We start from the raw sequence: 18,692 nt of genomic DNA, 5'->3' as shown, positions 1-18,692 counted from the left end.
TGTTTTTTAGTCGCAGTCAAAGTCGAAGATTATTTGTCTTGTTCGCTTGGTTTGTGCTGCCGTTGGTGGAGGATCACTGTAAATCTTCAGAGACAGATTTGTTTGAAAGCGGTTGGGGTGCACAGGAGTCAAATATGGGTCAATGGTAAAGTATAATCTTCTAAACGAATATGCCATTTTGATGTCACTACTGCAGTATTATGCCTTTTTTCAAAGATAGCCTTCATCCATATATTATATATCAGACATAGAAATAGATGTCTACAATTATTTATTTCAGTATTTTTTTAGCAAAACTCCAAAAATGCTAATTCAAATGTATTCATACCCTGACAAGGAAAATTAAATTAATAGCTAGTTGAGGCACCTTTAGCAATAATAATCTTTAAACGATTAGGATATTTGTCAACGAGCTTTTGGCATAATTCTTTAGTGATTTTTGACAATTTTTCAAGAAACAATTGTTCCAGTTCATTCAAATTCCAAGGACTTCTCTTGTGCACAGCCTTCAACTCATACCAAAGATTCTCAATCGGGACTTTGACTAGGCCATTCCAGAACCTTGATTTTATTCTTCTTTAACCATTCTGAAGTAGATTTTGTGTGTGCTTTGGATCGTTGTCGTGTTGGAACGTCCAGTTGTGCTTTAAACCAAGTTTTGTAGTGGAGTTTTTCAGATGACTGGCAAGTATCTTTTGGTTTGCTATGGAATCCATTTTACCATGTATTGGAACTACATTTCCCATGCCATTAGAGGAAAAACAGCCCCATAGAAGGATATTACCACCTCCATGCTTGACAGTAGGTATGGCGTTCTTTTCTTTGTACGCCTCACCAGACTTTCTCCAAATGTAACAACTATCAGCGTGACCAAATAGCTCGATTTTTGTTTCATCACTCCACAAAACCTTTGATCAGAACTCCTATCCATCATTCAAATACTGTTTTGCAAACTTTAAGCAATTATAGTGCTGGGACGAACATGGGATTTTCATGTTCGGATATTCGCTCAATTTAAATATTTGTTCGGATATTCATTCGCTTTTCAAAAAGTACTAAATGCCATTATATTGCTTTTATTACAGACAAGGACAGCATAACAGCAGGGGCAGGGGGTGTGGCTGTAGCTGTGGCCGTGGCCATGGCCCTGTGTGTGTGCCTATTTTACAGCAAGACCTTTCCATATGTAACACGTTAAAATAGAAACATATCCCAGGAGTAAAGAATAAGTTGTGTAGGACTTACTTTACCCCAGTGAATTAACTACAAAACAAAGGATGCCAAATAGCAGTTTAAGTTAAATGTTGTTTTGTTTATTCCCCAAATAAATAGTGCATAACGCTGACAACGCATTTTATTTATTTCTTTTTTTTTCATTCCTTGCCGTTTCTTCACAGTAAACAGTGGCCATAGACACGTTTTGATAAAGTACAGTAATAACATGAGGTTTACGTGTGCCTTTTTGTAGCTGAACAAGCAAACGGAATCTGAAATAACTTTAAACACTTCAAATAAAACAAACGTGGAAAATGAAAGGGAAAAAAACTCAGTTTTGTTTCTCGTTTATTACATTCCACATAACAAAGTCACAACAAAATACATATATGCAATATATACAGTCTATATAAAAATATATAAATAAAAAAATAATATCACCACACAAAACATTTTCAGGAAGCTGGGTACTGTTTAAGCGATGCATTTCAGAAGGACGTATTTACCTTTTTTCTGTCCCATGAGATTCTGGCTCGCTCTAAAGCAGCACAACACATTTTTGTTCCAGATGGCTTTCCATGCGCATAATCTGGTTTGTTTTCTTTTTGCGGTCTAAAAATTTTAAATCAAGGCTCAAGAGCTGTTGTGTTGATTCTGTTTTTTTATATATATATATATATATATATAAAATCACATCACACAGAGCTCTTTTTCATTTGCCATTTGTTGAAACTGTCACGCAAATTCTGGTGAGACGGTAAATAAGTGCAAGGTATTTTTGCAATTTGTAGCGAATACAAACATCTGATTTTTGTATCCGAATACATATAAAAAAAATTTAGTTTGAATATTCAGATACTTGTGTCAGCACTAAGCGATTGTTATTATGACATTTTCTTAAGGAGTGGCTTTTTCTTTTGCCTGCGACCACTGAGACCTTCACCATGCAGTACTTGACCTGTGGTTGAAATAGAAACCTCAGTCCCACTTGCAGCCAATTCACTTTGAATACCTTTGGTAGTCAATCTCGGATTGTTATTAACCTTCCTCACAATTCTTCTACTTGTTCTTGGTGAAAGAACCTTCTTTATTCCCAGACCGAGGGAGCGTTGTGACAGTACTTCTTGATAATAGAAACAATAATTGAAATTGGGATACTCAAATGCTTTGAAATCTTCTTGTATCCTTCTCCAGCTTTGACAATAAATATTTTTTTTGCCTAAGGTCTTCAGATAGCTCTTGACTTTTTCCCATATGGACTTATTGGTAATGACAACAATCATCCTATGCCTAACACTTTAATACTCTAAGAATGTTCACTAATCCACCATTTTCTACTTTTCTAGAATTAGGTTCTGCATTCATATTGAAATTTCTAGCACCTTGTAGTCAATACTATCATAAAATCAAAGAGTATGAATACTTTTGAAAAAGCATTTTCTGAGTTATGCAAAAATATTGCTTTTATAAATAAATTGTAGACATCTATTTCTTGTAACTATTTTCCTCATTCACAAAAGCAAAACTTTTGCTTCAAAAAATGTTTTTCTAAAAATTCTTTGTTTGAGAAATTTCTAGAAATTATTATAAATTTCCATTGGGGTATGTAAACTTTTGACTACAACTGTATATAGTAGCAGCGGTAAGAATCCAAGCATACAACTTTTATCTTCCAAAATAGACAGCTCTTATTTAGCAAATGGAGTGAACAGCAACACTCACCAGCGTGCGGGGCTGATTTTAGTTGACAGTCAGGGTGCCCCAGGAGAACGTCCCCACTGCTCCGTGCCTGCCAATGGGACACCCCCAGGACACACCTCCCACTCACATCAGCAGAGGCAACAATGGCAAGCAGGTGACAAGCCAGGGAAAGCGAGCAGTGGCTCCAGCAGAGCAAATGGCTTTGTTGGTTGAATGCAATCGGCTTTGCTTTGTGCCTCCAACCCAAATACAGCTGTATGTTAACGCAACACAGCGCACGCCCTGAAGTGTGTTATCTGTTACTTTACAAGCTGCTATGTATGAGCGCAATTCACAAAAACTCCCTAGTAAAGAATACATTAGATGCTCCAAAACTAGATATGACGGAGAGTTTAGACCTTTTAACTTGGAGATATTCTCCACGTATGCATTTTCTTCCTGCTTCTGGAGCTGAGTTTTCAAGGTCTCAAAGTTTGGGTTTTCAATGGGATCTATAAAACTATGCTGCCGCTTCCTTTCCAGAATTATGTAACCTTTCCAAGGACCACCTGAAGGGAGCCGGCTGACCACCAGTGGTCTGCGGACAACAGATTGAAAATCACTGATCTAGAACTTGGGAGCATTGCCAATTCCAACAGGGAGAGACTGGACAGCAGGTCTCACATATGTAAGAGAGATTTAACTGAAGAGGAATGCAGACATATTTCATGTTTGTCTTGTCTAAGGAAACTGACTCTTTAGTCACTTCCCCCTGTATATTCTTTCAGATCACCGACTGAATATATCCCCGCCATGACATTAAATACAAACAGAACCATCAGTATCGTAAAAAAAATCTGTCACCTTCGGTATATACGTGTAAAAATAAAATGCAACATACAAACAACATACAGGTCGCAGACATCTTATCTCAATTATTGTGTCAAATCTTTTGCAGTAATCTGAGGATTTTGCCAGGGTGCTCAAATGATTCTTCTTCCAGATTTTGCAAAAATCTTTCTTGGTCTTTGTGAACAACAGGGCTTGAATTTCAGCGCGGGATTGCGGGAATCACGCATTTTCCAAGTTGCTCCCGCATATCTGCAAATTTCAGTGCGGGAAAATCCTGCAGAGATATTTGAAGACACCAAGCTACTGTATTTTTCACCCAGTTTAGAATGCCTGAACCGCTACAACAATCTATAACGAAGTGGGTGTCAGTGACGAAAGCACTATGAGCTGCATTCTGAGTCGTTCTGGTTAAAATAAATAAATAAAAGTACTGCTGGATATTTTAAGTACCGCATGACTATTCTCTCGTATGCGATTCTCAGCCGCTATCTTTAAGGATTATAGAAACTCAGTACACTGCAGTAAGTAAACAGTTTTGAAAAAAAAAAAAAAAAAAAGATGATATTAAGTCTATCTAGGTGTTGTTTTGCAAGCGGTGACTTTCGCTTTAACTCTTAAAACTCAGCACCATTCATTTTGGGGTGCCAGGGCACCGAAGGTTAAGCACATATTACTCAGGCACCGTAAAATCCACCTACCTATGGCTTGTTTAAAAGTACAGACTCGGGGCTTTCCAGAGACGTATTCAGTGTGTGTGTATGTGGTACTCTTAGGCGGAACTACGATCGCCTGAAGTTAAGCCTCTCATCATGTGACAGAGTTCACAGCTTAGGTTTCGTTTTGAGCCTATTGCTCTGCAGCAGCTAGACAGAAAGGGGCGGCATCATTAGAAAACTTAGAAGCTCAGCTTCCCCCCATGTTCATTTCATATTGAGGTTCAATGGTGCAGTGTTTTTTTTTTTTTTTGAGCCATCTATGATTACAATATATATACAGTGCCGTGAAAGTATTTGCTCCCTGTCTGGTTTTCTGCATTTTTTTATATTTTTGACACTGTTATCAGATCTTCAACCAAAACCTAATACTGGATAAAAGGGACCCTGAGTGAACAAATCACACAAAAATGTGATACATATTTCATTTACTTATTAAAGAAAGTTATGCAACACCCAACGCCCCCGTGTGAAAAAGTTATCGCCCCCTTGGACTCAGTAACTGGTTACGCCACCTTTAGCAGCAATAACTGCAACCAAACGCTTCCTGTAGTTATTGATTAGTTTCTCACAGCGCCGTGGAGGAATTCTGGCCCACTCCTCCATGCAGAACTGCTTCAACTCAGTGACATTTGTGGGTTTTCGAACATGAACTGCTCGTTTCAGGTCCTGCCACAACATCTCAATGGGGTTTAGGCCTGGACTTTGACTAGGCCATTCCAAAACTTTAAATTTCTTGTTCTTCAACCATTCTGATGTAGACTTGCTTGTGTGTTTCGGATCATTGTCTTGCTGCATGACCACCACCATGCACCACCATGCTTGACCGTTGGTATGAGGTTCTTACTGTGGAATGCAGTGTTTGGTTTTCGCCAGACATAACGGGGCCCATGTCGGCCAAGAAGTTCCACTTTTGACTCATTGTTCCAGAACTCTTGAGGATCATCCAGGTGCTTTTTGGCAACCTTGAGACGAGCATTGATGTTTTTCTTAGTGAGCAGTAGTTTCTGCCTTGCTACTTTTACCATGAATCCCATTTTTGCCCAGTGTCTTTCTGATGGTGGAGTCATGAACACTGACCTTAGCCGAGGCGAGAGAGGCCTGCAGATCCCTGGATGTTGTTCGAGGGTTCTTTGTGACTTCCTGGACGACTTTACGTCTTGTTCTTGGAGAGATTTTGGCAGGATGGCCACTCCTGGGAAGATTCACTACTGTCCCAAACTTTATTCATTTGGACAATATAGCTCTGACTGTGGTTCTGTGGAGCCCCAGAGCCTTAGAAATGGCTTTGTAACGCTTTGTAACCAGACTGATAGGCATCAACAACTTTTTTTCCGTGCATGCAGTACAAACTATCCAGTAGTTAAACATACATAAATGAAAACAGTGAAAAACAGTTGGAAATAGGACTGAGTGCAGAGTTAAAAAAAAGAAATGGAGCGCTGGTTAAAAAGAAAAGCACCCTTTTCTTCTGCTGCATGCAAAAACTTCACGTCAGGCAATGGCAAAAGCAATGGAGAGTGCTCTGTCTCACAGTGATGAACAGCTGTTATGTCTCTTGAAAGCTGCTTATTTTAAAGCAACACCAGTGTGAATGATGATGCAGTAAAATATATATATAGACACACACACACAGTGGTCGAAATGGGTATGCCATACCAGCACTTCTCAAAAAATACCAAACGCATGTTGACAAATTATATAATAATAATAATAAAATAAATAAATAAAAGAAATTGTTGTAAAACAAATGAGAAAGGTTCTAGTAGTTATGGTGTGGCACTTCCTGTTGCAGTGCTATGTTTCCATGGCAACGCCGCCTCATCCTTAACCTGCCCTTTCTTCCTGCGCATACACGTACATGCGTTGAAAAAAAACGATACAGATTGAGTTTGCAAGTGTGATAGATCAGTAAAAGAAATAAAGTAATGGATCGATTTCTTATTAAACGTCCAAAATTAATGATAGATACATGCAAGGTTCCTGCTTGTGTGGATGACGAAGATTGCGTAAAAACAGGAACAGAATTAAAAACAAATGAACTTGGGCAATGTGAACCATCGTCGAGGGAGAGAACAAGCGATTACATAGCGACACTCATTCATGTAAGTGATTCTTGTAGTGGATATTTTCCTAGTTACTGGAAGAAGGAACAGTGGTTGGAGAAAATAAAAGAACATGAGTGGTTAGTAGTGGGAAAAGGTCACATTGGCTGCCGAGCATGCAAATCTGCGGGTGCATTGGGCCCTTTAAAATCACAAGGCCTAAAACTGTCTAGAGAGTGGATAGAGTGCAGAGTGTCTTGCTTCGGTGACACAGACGAAAAGAAACGTCAGTCTATAAGGAAAAAGATATTTGACCACAAAACCAGCATAACGCACACAAGAAGCTTAGAGATATGTGAGGCAGCTAAAAAGGAACAAATTGAAAACGCAACTGCCCGTCAAGAGTCTGCATATCAGGAAAATACATGCCGTGTATTTCGCACAGTATACACACTAGCAAAACTAAACAGACCGTTTACTGATTTGCCAGTGCTTCTAAATTTACAATCAGAAAACGGGTTAGATGTTGGACGAGTACTGCAGTCTGATCATTCTTGCGCCAACATCACGGATCACATCGCAAAATCTATGAGAAGAAAGTTAGTTGAATCAATTATCAGCGAGGGTCTGAAAATTGGCTTCAAGATTGACGAATCAACTACAGTAAGCAAAAAAGTGTCCTTAGTCATTTGCATGAAAGTTGTTTTTCCAAAATCCGACGAGGCTAGTAGCATGTTTTTTGTCTTAGTCCAATTGCTGATACTACTGCCAGTACAATCCTAGATACATTTCTACAAGCTTTGTATGACAATGGATTTACTCGAGAGTTTCTTTCACTGAATTTTGTTTCTTTTGCAACGGATGGAGCCTCTAATATGTTGGGACGAAAATCGGGTGTAGCCACCTTATTGCAAGAAATGTTTCCTGATATCATAGTGTGGCACTGCAGTAAAACCACTGGCTCGAATTAGCAGTTGCAGATGTCGTGGAAGAAGTAAGTGCAGCAAATGAGATGAAATCATTCTTTGACAAACTGTACAGTTTGTACTCAGCTTCACCAAAAAACCAAGCAGAACTTCAAGAATGTGCCAGAGCTCTGAGTATACGATTAAATGCTGTTGGACGCATACTAGGAACACGCTGTGTATCCTCTAGCGCTAGATCAGTACGTGCTGTATGGCAGAATTATGGAGCTTTAGTACAACATTTTGAAAATGCGTCGAAAGACACTAGCCGAGATTCCAAACAATGGGCGACATACAAGGGGCTCAAAGATCGTCTCAATGACATGTCATTTGTCTTGAACATGGGTTTACTTTTTGATGCATTAGTGGAATTAGAGGAGCTTTCTTCGGAGCTACAGAAGCGATCTACTACACTGATGCGTGCTCACAAGTTAATTGAAGAAAAGTGTCTGTTTTTTTAATCAATGTCGAAACATCCTGGAGAACACTTTTTAATATCTCAGCAAGCAGTTCGGAGTGGAGAGTTCAAAGGAGTAGCTTTACAAAAAGGGAGAATGACAACCATTGACCACACTTGATTTTTCAACTGTCTTTCAATCAAAATGGAACAGCGAATGCTCACAACTCGCTCCTCACATCGCGCATTGGGTCAATCCAAACAAGATGAAGATAAAACAAAAGTATCAAGACCTCTTGAAACACATTGAAGTGTTTGATAAATCTAAGTGGCCACGCGATCCAGATGTTTGTTTCGGAGACGAGTCAATCAAGCACCTTTGTGCTTTCTTTAGGACTTCTCAAGCCCAGGGAGCAGTAAGTGGATTTCGAGAATATGTCCGTGACATGTCAGATGAGGAAGACAAAGTATCTGAGAGACTCAAACAGTTACTGGATGTGTTAAAGACGCTAATAATATCCACTGCAGAATGTGAACGGTCGTTCAGCGCAATGAACGACATTCTAACCAATCTCAGAAACTCGTTGTCACTGGAAAATACATCCAAGCTGATTTTTTTAAAAACTGTTGGTCCCCCACTTGAACATTTCAAACCGGAAAGCTATGTTCAACCTTGGCTGGGAAAGGGCCGGCGTCATGCAGACTTCACCGCTTGTCGCTCAAAGCAGACTGAGAAAAACAAATCAAGTCACGGCAGGCAAGAAATCTGTCTGGGACCTGCTGGGATGCTTTAAGGTAAGCTCAATTTAACATATTAATATGAATAAAATATTGACTAAAAAGGTATTTCTAAGTGTACATTTTTTCACACTAAAATATAAAATGAAAAACGTTATTCTCTCTCAGAGGTGAAACGTTTAACATGGGCTGCAGGACTACAGCAACAGGGTTTCATACCGGGACTTTTAAATTTCCATTTCGACCACTGTGTATGTGTGTAAATATTATATATATATATATATATATATATATATATATATATTATATATATATATATATATTATATATATATATATATATTATATATATATATATATATTATATATATATATATATATATTATATATATATATATATATATATATATATATATATATATATATATATATATATATATATATATATAAAAATTAGTTTTTTATATGCAAAAGTGCCTTACCTTTTGCCACTCCCCCCTCCCCCTAAAATTTTAGAATCCCCCCCCCCATTGGCTGCAGCATAGGAATAACACACACACACACACACACACAAGACAGTGAAAGTTAAATGAAACAGCTCCTTTATTTGGCTGGGTTGTGGGCTCGCAAAGGTAATACCAAGGGGTACAGTCCCGAAATAATAAAGAAACACAACACCAGATATAATAAAGGCACACAAATAATACATGAAACACAAACACGGTCACATGTTACGTAATAATTTGTTGTTGTATTAAAGCTGAAAATCTACTTTAAATTTATATCTTTCAATAGAACAATTAGAAATTATAGAAATCACTGTTTTTTTGTTTTTTTTAACTGCCCAAATACTTTTGTCTGTGACTGTATATCTGACGGTCATGACACGCTAAACAACTTGTGCTAAATTATTGGATAAGCAGGTCTCTAAACACATGAAACTCACCAATAGGTCTCCATGACTTACAGTGTGCAGGATAGCAGGAATAAATCTAAATGTAATATCGACCAGAAGTGGTTTTAAACATTCCACCAATCATGTCAACCAAATGAATAAATCAGATCAGAACAAAAACATGCCTACAGCACATTGTTTAAAAGACATAGTACATTTCAAACAGCACACGCTCCCCCTGCACTCACTGGACTTCACAAATCGTGTCAACTTGTACAGTATAACTTTATATGAGCCGTGGCATGCTGCCAGCTGGACTGCAGTTGTCAATTATTCTTGATTCACATGCAACGCTTCCTGTCAGCAGGTATTTAGCCAAGCATACCAGTCTCCAGCCAAATGCATGTCATTGCCACCAAAAGTCTTAACACATGAGCAGAGAAAGAAAACGTTAACCACCGGATGCTGTGAATAAATTCATTTCAAATAAAATAAACGTGAATGCTGCTGCTAATCTTCCAACCAAAATCAGATGCAAGAAAGCAGTTCAAATATTCATCATTAAATCTTCAACATATAGAGCAGAATTTGAAATGCAATGAATTTTTTATCCAAAAGGAAGTCGGGCTCCCAGTGGGTTCTGGGGCAAGACTGTTTCTGTTTTAAAAAAAAAGTAGGATACCATTACATACACGCAACATACTCTCGAAGGGCAAGACCATTCCTGTACCATGATCACAGGTTCTTTTTGGCACCGACACCACCCAGGTTTACAGTTTGTGTAAAGAACGAATGAACTTGGTAACAGCACTGCCGCAGGGTGTGCAGGGTGAGTTATACAGACGGGAGAGCAAGTTTGAGCCCTGGCTGTACAGCGTCAACGATCTCATGGGGTTGAAACGTCATCTCTTCAGAATTCCACACTCTGGGGTACCACGTTAAGGGTATTTAAAAACAGACCACTAACATTGTTTTGGCCACTTGTTACCTTTAGTCCTTGATACAGGAGGTCGAAACTAGGTTTTAACCAAAATGCAACCTTGGCAAAACTTTAATTACTCTAAGTTCAAAGGTCGTTTAGTTGCTGGGATACATGCTTCCTTCCCCATTAAAACCTACTTGCCAGGCCATTTTGTAATTCTAGATAGCAGACAATTACTCACCTCCATCTCCCCACTGGACAATAAACAGCATTTTGCAGTAAAAACACCAACAGTTCTAATGTTTTCATTATATTGGCAAAGAAAAAACTGGTTTTCAAACTTTTATTTTCTTTTGCAAGTCTAGGACTTACAAGGGCTCCAGTAATATAGCGAGTTTTGAAAGCGGAATTGCATGTTACTGCAAGACAAGCATGGTGCACATTGCACAACACAAAAAGGAGAGAGACTTCATTAAAATGTATTAATGGTAATAGATCAAACTTCTTGGTGGTGTAGAATCATTGTGTGCGGGCGTTTATATAGCCTTGGTACAGTTAGATAGAAAACTTAAGTTAAGTTATCAGTGGATTAGTCTAGAGTAGGCAGTCAAACAGACATTTACCTGTACATAAGTAAAAACAAATATAAACAGACAGATGACTCATTTTCCTCTAATAAAAACAGAATACAGCAACACAACAATAATTGTAAAATATGTATGATGCAGACTGCTTAATACACTGCACCCTCTTACAGTAGCACCGAACACACCATTAAAGGCAACATGAAGGTACTTGTGTGCTCTTGCAAGAACAAACAAAAAAAAATAACCTGATTCACTAAATTAGAAATGGTGAGTTTTGTTTACAAAAACAAAGCATGCCCGTAAGCATGTCATGCAGTATTAGATCAAACGATATAAACATAAAGTAGAATCAGGATATGTGAAGAGACATGTCCAGAGGTTAAAACAATGTTCTTTTCTGCTGGACACCATCTGTAATGTAGCAGAGTTGAGAGAATCACCCAGAAACCAAAACGTCACACGACCCTATTGTAGTACTAGAGGCCCAAAACAATTACATCCCAAAAGGAGACAAATCTAAATCTAAAATAAAATGGCCAAAATGGTTTAATAGATCAATTTAAAAAAAAAAAAAAAAAAATCAGAAACAAAAGTACACAGAAAATGTACTTGGAACTGCAAACGCAAGTCAAAAAGGAAGTTAGAAAAGGCCAAGAGAGAGAGATAGAAATGAACATTGCTAAGGGGGCTAAAACCAATTCCCAAAAGTTTTTCCAATATTATAACAGCAAGAGAACATTCAAAGAAGAGGGGGTAAAATGTCTAAGATACAAATGGCAAAATCATAGATGAAGAGAAAAAAATAGCAAATATATTAAAAGACAAGTTTTTACAAAGGAGGATACAGACAACATACCCCATATGTCAACCTGTTCCTATCCTGTTTTAAATAACTTTAGCATAACAGAGGCAGAAGTGTTAAAGGGACTAGGAGCTCTTAAAATAAACAAATCCCCTGGGCGGGATGAGATCCTCCCATTAGTACTCAAAGAAATGAAAGAAGTTATTTACAAACCACTAACTAAGATCATACAACAGTCTCTTGACACGGGTTGTACCGACAGACTGGAGAATTGCAAACGTTATACCGATCCACAAAAAAGGGAGACAAAACCGAATCAGGTAACTACAGACCAATAAGCCTGACTTCTATTATATGTAAACTTACGGAAACTATAAGATGATCCAAAATGGAAGATTACCTATATGGTAACAGTATCCTGGGAGACAGTCAGCATGGTTTTAGGAAAGGGAGATCGTGTCTAACTAACCTGCTTGATTTTTTTGAGGATGCAACATCGACAATGGATAATTGCAAAGCATACAACATGGTTTATTTAGATTTCCAGAAAGCTTTTGACAAAGTCCTGCATGAAAGATTAATTCTCAAACGGAACGCAGTAGGGATTCAAGGAAATGCATGCACATGGATTAGGGAGTGGTTAACATGTAGAAAACAGAAAGTACTGATTAGCGATCATTGGCTGGCCACACAGACATATTATAACCCCCCCTTATCCCCAAATATTAAAAATGGGATACGTTTTAAATTTACCTTTACTCGTTGGAATTTCGGAAACGAGTGAACTTGCTTGTAATATTCTGATAACATGGTTCGTAGGAGGTGGTTGCGGCGCGCAGGCAATGTTGCAGGCGGTCGTGCCTTAGTCTGTTATGGTGCTTGTTCTTTATTGAGTTCATTGCCGAAAAGCTGGCTTCACACACATGTGCTACCAAACACAGACAGTCCCTTAAAAGTACAGGATACCAATGTGGGGTATTTTTCTTGAGGTACTTTAAACCAGAATTCAGGCATGGAGCATGTCGAATGTATCGCTTGCATGTCAAAGTCAGCTTGAAGTCCCAAAAGTTCAGAGTCTGAATTGGCAGTTGCTGCCCCCATTTGTGCCAGTTCAGTAGAGGTGGCTCTCACTGGTACAACAAAAGGATTTTGCAAAAAATGGAACAAAAAGGGATCTATGAAAAAGACCTAGGAGTTTATGTTGACTTGGAAATGTCTTCATCTAGGCAATGTGGGGAAGCTATAAAAAAGGCCAACAAGATACTCAAGATATACAGTGAAAAGTGTTGAATTTAAATCAAGGGAAGTAATGTTAAAACTTTACAATGCATTAGTAAGACCTCATCTAGAATATTGTGTTCAGTTCTGGTCACCTTGATACAAAAAGGATATTGCTGCTCTAGAAAGAGTGCAAAGAAGAGTGACCAGAATTATTCTGGGTTTAAAAGGCATGTTGTATGCAGACAGGCTAAAAGAATTTAATCTATTCAGTCTTGAACAAAGAAGACTACATGGCGATCTGATTCAAGCATTCAAAATTCTAAAAGGTATCGACCCAAGGGGCTTTTTTCGACCTGAAAAAAGAAACAAGGACCAGGGTTCACAAGTTGAGATTAGATAAAGGGGCATTCAAAACAGAAAATAGAAGGCACTTTTTTTTTTTTTTTTTTTTACACAGAGAATTGTGAGGGTCTGGAACCAACTCCCCAGTAATGTTGTTGAAGCTGACACCCTGGGATCCTTCAAGGAGCTGCTTGATGAGATTCTGGGATCAATAAGCTACTAACAACCAAATGAGCAAAATGGGCCAAATGGCCTCCTCTTGTCTGTAAACGTTCTTATGTGGCAGCCATCTTAGATCACAGGTCAAAGCCGCCTCAGGTCCCCCCCGCCCATGCCCCCTGAACCAAATTATTGGAGAAACAAATGGAAATTATAATTAAACAACAGAACCCAAATAAGAGGTTACTGCCTGGTAAGGCCTGCCTCATGCCGTTACAGCCGAAGTCGAGGGCATTTAACATAATGAGAAGGGCCTTACCAGATAGTAAAGCACTCTTATGAGTGTTCTACTGCTGTTTGAAAATGGATATGTTAAAAAAAAGTCTCTCTGGGGTTTTTCCGTGATTTTATGCAGCACTAGTTTTTTTGCTAATGAATATTAAGTTTTTCCTCATTATTCCACGAGTAGTGCTGTTTTGCTCAGAATTCCCTGTGGTCTGGTAGCCTTCAGGCTTCAATATCCCATCGGTGGACTATGTAACGTTGTGGGTATTTCCAGTATCCTAAATAATACCTCAATAAGAAAAACAAAATCTACTACTTGCATGGAGCTGTTCTTCAGTTCAGGTACCTTGTACAGAAAAGTCAACATGGTTTGTAAACTGTTTATAAAACATGTACAAGACTATAACAGTTGAACTTTTTACACATAATTACCTGCACCTTCCTACCTGGATAGGGCAGGGGGGTCCAAAATAATCAGCTGCACCTTTTTAATTGATTGGTTTTAACACAGAGCGTTGATATGCACAATCTAATAAAACCTGTTACCAGGACGTTCGGTTCAGTAATGACTATGCAGCATGCACAGGTGCAGTCAGCTGAAGTTAAGAAGCGATTGAAGTTCTGTTCGGTCTTCGCCGTGCTTCTACTCCATCATATCATTTCCCGAACTCTTCCAATCAGCGACAAAATGTCACATTCAATAAAATAAACAATGTGCCTTTTCCACATTATTTCAGGTTCATTTGAATACATTCAAAACAATCCAATCTGGATGTTTCCACCCCCCACCCCCACCTCCTTATGACCTCTACCATTGCTTGTACTGAGGGAACCGCCAAGTGCAATAATCAGTTTTTTTTTGTTTTGTTTTAATGCTTTTACCGCTAATAAGAATGACTATTGCGAAACACAAACATCGTCCTCTTTATTTCGGTTGGGGAAGGATTTGGTTAAACAGAGAGAAATGGATGTTGTAATGGAGATTTCTAATGATACTGTAGTACATATTTTTCACCCACGTACGTTAATGAATATTTGTATTAACATAGCGCATATAATTTAGCACATGAATTGGAATATCGTATAATCCAGTAATCATGTAGCATGGTAAACCTTATATTTCTTATGCTTCACGCGCTGTTCTTATTCAAATGTAGCTCCCGCAATGACCCCCCCCCCCCCCCCCAAAAAAAATAAAAATAAATAAAAATAAAAAATAAATAAATAAATAAATAAATAAATAAATAAATAAACTAATAAAACAAAACCATCTCAACCCCTATATTTGAGTTAAACCTGAGGTCTATATCAGCTGTATCAAGTTTTGTACAATCCAATTTTGAACTTTTGTAACCAATTGTATTGTACCGATAATCAGAAACTCAAGTGTTTTCAGACTGTCGTTCTGATGAAGGGTCTGACTGGAAAATCTCACTGATTGGCTGATTTCAAACATTGAAAGTACGTTGGGAGAAAGGACGGTAGCTTTTTCATAACACTAGTTCCACTTCCACCAAAACTATATCGAATTTTAGTTTTTAAAGCCAGCAGGCATGTGCATTTTCCAGACTTTATACAAAACCATATGGTACTAAACACTTTTTTCACTAGTACTGAATATTTTTACAAGCAGCTCTTGTGCTTTCTTTCAAACATGCAAGTTAAAATAAATTAATAGTTTGTATCTTTATACCCAATTATCAATGTATTTGTTTATAAAATAATGTACTCCACCCACCTTTAGCATTGATTTCTTCTTGCAAGGTTTTGGTTACCGCTTTCCAGACATTGCAGCCCAGTAAACAGAGCAGGAGGGCTGCGGACCTGCTCATTTCCAGCCGCATTATCCGGCTTTAAATAAGTATGTATCAAAATTTTTGATTTCAGGTATTTACATCAAATAAAATCCGCGACGAGTCGATACATTCCACAGCCTTCCATATTGCTTTTTTCTCCTTCCCTCGGCTCTCCTCTCCTCTCCCTCCTTCACAGTGATTTGCAGTATTATATTTCCTATCCTAACTCGGCATCCCTCTGTCTCTCAGACGCTTTTCCTATAAAGAACCACAGCAGAGGCACCACCGTTAACTCTTTCGTTACCAAGGATTTCTCACAGCAGCATCGGAAATACTGTAATCGAGGAACAGACGCCCCCTGCTGGCGAAACGTGCAACTCCAATATGACTATCGCTCACATTAATTCATCATGAAAGACTAGAGCTACAATATCATATACACGGAGTCAAAGAATTGGAATACCTGAATATATATATATATATATATATATATATATATATATATATATATATATATATATATATAGATTAATGACTCAGTTATTTCCGTGTTCTGAAACTTCAGTTAGGTGAACAAATTGTTCATGGTTTTCTTATAAATATATATATTTTTAATAATACTGTAATATATATATATATATATATATATATATATATATATATATATATATATATATATATATATATATATAAGCAGCAGAAGGGGCAGGGCAACACAAGCAACCACAGACAGCCATTATCAGGTAAGACAAACAACTTACAACTCTTTGCAGATAACACAAAATACATCCTTCATCATGGTCCACTAGGTGTATGAGGTCTGCCTTTGTCATGATTACACTTTAGTTATATCTTGGGAACTGTTTATCCATTAATATGCATTTTTGGGGGGCAGAATCTAGGTCATATGATCTACTGCTGCATGAGATCTGGCGTCTCATTGTTTGTGCTAATGAAGGTTATATCTTCAGAAACTGTGAACAGAAATTGCTCCTCACTGTGACCTACTTTTTCAATTGGCTGAGCTTTGTATGATATACTGTATCTTGGTCTGAGTTACCTTACATGGGCTCCATTGCATTACTAGAACATATTTCATAGAGGGTTTTTGTGTCATCATAAACTGCAAGACCGAAGCTCGAAAAAGCCTCCAAAAGGCATTGCATCCCATATGTTATTTTTTACATTACATGGATTTTAAAAATATGATAAAATATGTTGTTGTTCAAGATTTCAGTCAATACTACTCAGAACAGAACATATCTTTCCGGGTTCATAGTCACTGCCGTCTCTTTTCCTAATGCATAAAATGACAATAACAAGTGTTGAATTCAGAATAGTATCGTATTTAATTGACTTTTGTCAAGCTTGGACATGGGTATTTGTCAGATGTGATTTTCTTGGATGTGTTTACATTTTCTTGTTGACAAATAAATGTTTTTCGAGCATCGGTGTCGGCTGGGTGTGAAAACGGGACAACTTGCTGAGTTTGTGAGACAAGTGTTTTTTGCTTGAGGTTATCGTGCAATATGACTTTTTGACGTCACAATCTCTCAGTCACTGACGTTCACCATTCTGTGATTAATAGTCCCCTCTATCTGCTGTCTGCTTTTTTCAAAGCGTCTGGCTCATTTTGCTTCCTGTTTGCCTGAATTACTTTTTTCTTACAGCGTTAGTCTCATTGTATATGGTTTGTATTATTATCTTGCACACACTTACATGTTGTGTTGTCCCTCATACGGTAGCTCTGACATTCTGTAATATATTAAATCAGAAAGGTGGGTAGTTCTGACAGACTTTGATATTCTGAAAATTGGTTGGTGGTTCTGTATTAAGAGTGATGACTCTTAAGGGCCATTTTGAGGAACAGGCTTAACTGCACATTTCCACCTCTAACTTCCAAGTAGGAGGCGATAATTATTGAGAAATATGGTGACATAATATATCCCTCCAGAGCAATTTAAACTCCTTGCAGACTTATCATGTTGAACCAGTACCATTCTGTCTGCTCATGGTGGCCCTGCACCTCTGACAGAGTTACAGTAGGTGTTTCTAACTGTCCCCTCTACTCCAAAGTTTTACACAAGCCCTCTATTCTTGTGATATCTTCAGCTTGATGTAATTACCCACCACATCCTGAATGCTTCCTTTCATTGCTTTGTTTGCCTTTTTATTGAAACAGTTACTGCACTATGTACATGGGCGTTATCAAGGCCTGTCTTTTTGCTTGCTCAGTTAAGTTCATTCATTATTCTCATAATAACTCATCTGTATAATTTTTTACGAAGATAATGTCATGATTTGAAGTCTCTGCTCGATAGAGGGCTGGACTGAATGGCAGCGATAGTTTTTCAGGTCAGGAATGAGGTGCATTAGTGGAGCTTTGTGGGAAAATGTCATTAGAATTACTTTAAAAGCGAGCTTAAGAGGGTGACATTTTGTAATTTGTTGGTGGCACCACTTCTGCTCTATACACTATATACAGTAGAACCCCAGAGTTACGAACACCAAAATTACGAACTGACCGGTCTACCGAACCCCCACTTTCAACCGGAAGTATGTGATCACTCAATCATGCGTGCAATGCAACCAGATAGGGACTCCTACATAAGCGGCGTCCTGGTCATGGAGAAGGCCAAATTACTGTAGCAACAAATGTATTCAGAAAGGTGAGGCAGATTTCAAAGCAAGTGCGGGCAATTTTATTGATAACATTTTAGTTTTAAACAAAGCACAAAAGAGGCTGAATGACTGAGCAAGCGGCACGACTGCATTTTGTTTAAAAACAAGCACAATGTTCACCCAGGTTTTTTTGGATGTTTAAATCTATGTTTCTGCTACAGTTATGATTTCAATGGTAACTTCAATTTAGCCTTTTTCCATTTATAGTACTCTTTTAACGATTTAAGAACCATAATACAATATGAGTATTGCATTACTGTGCTGTATCCGGTGTGTGTGTGTGTGTGTGTGTGTGTGTGTGTGTGTGTGTTAAGACACTGTCAAGTAATTGAATATGGTAGTTTCTCAGAACATCTATTATTTCCATCCATTATTCTCCCCAGGGTCGAAATCCTCC

The 18,692-nt window shown here is 38.1% G+C and overlaps 1 protein-coding gene across 2 annotated transcripts in view; it reads right to left on the bottom strand.

Annotated features, from left to right (window-relative positions):
- Positions 1 to 15,930, bottom strand: part of LOC117435346 (protein FAM171A1-like) — a 79,427-nt gene extending 63,497 nt beyond the window's left edge. For both annotated transcript variants that reach the window (XM_034058427.3, XM_034058429.3), the window contains exon 1: positions 15,556 to 15,930. In XM_034058427.3, coding sequence (XP_033914318.3) covers positions 15,556 to 15,661 — 106 coding nt within the window. In that variant the 5' untranslated portion in view covers positions 15,662 to 15,930. The remainder of the gene's footprint in view (positions 1 to 15,555) is intronic.
- Between the last annotated feature and the right edge of the window lie 2,762 nt (positions 15,931 to 18,692).

The sequence above is a fragment of the Acipenser ruthenus genome, chromosome 3 (assembly GCF_902713425.1).
Source record: "Acipenser ruthenus chromosome 3, fAciRut3.2 maternal haplotype, whole genome shotgun sequence".
NCBI classification, from domain to species: domain Eukaryota; kingdom Metazoa; phylum Chordata; class Actinopteri; order Acipenseriformes; family Acipenseridae; genus Acipenser; species Acipenser ruthenus.
Note: the sequence above shows the minus strand (reverse complement) of the source record. Positions and strands in the feature narration are given on the sequence as shown.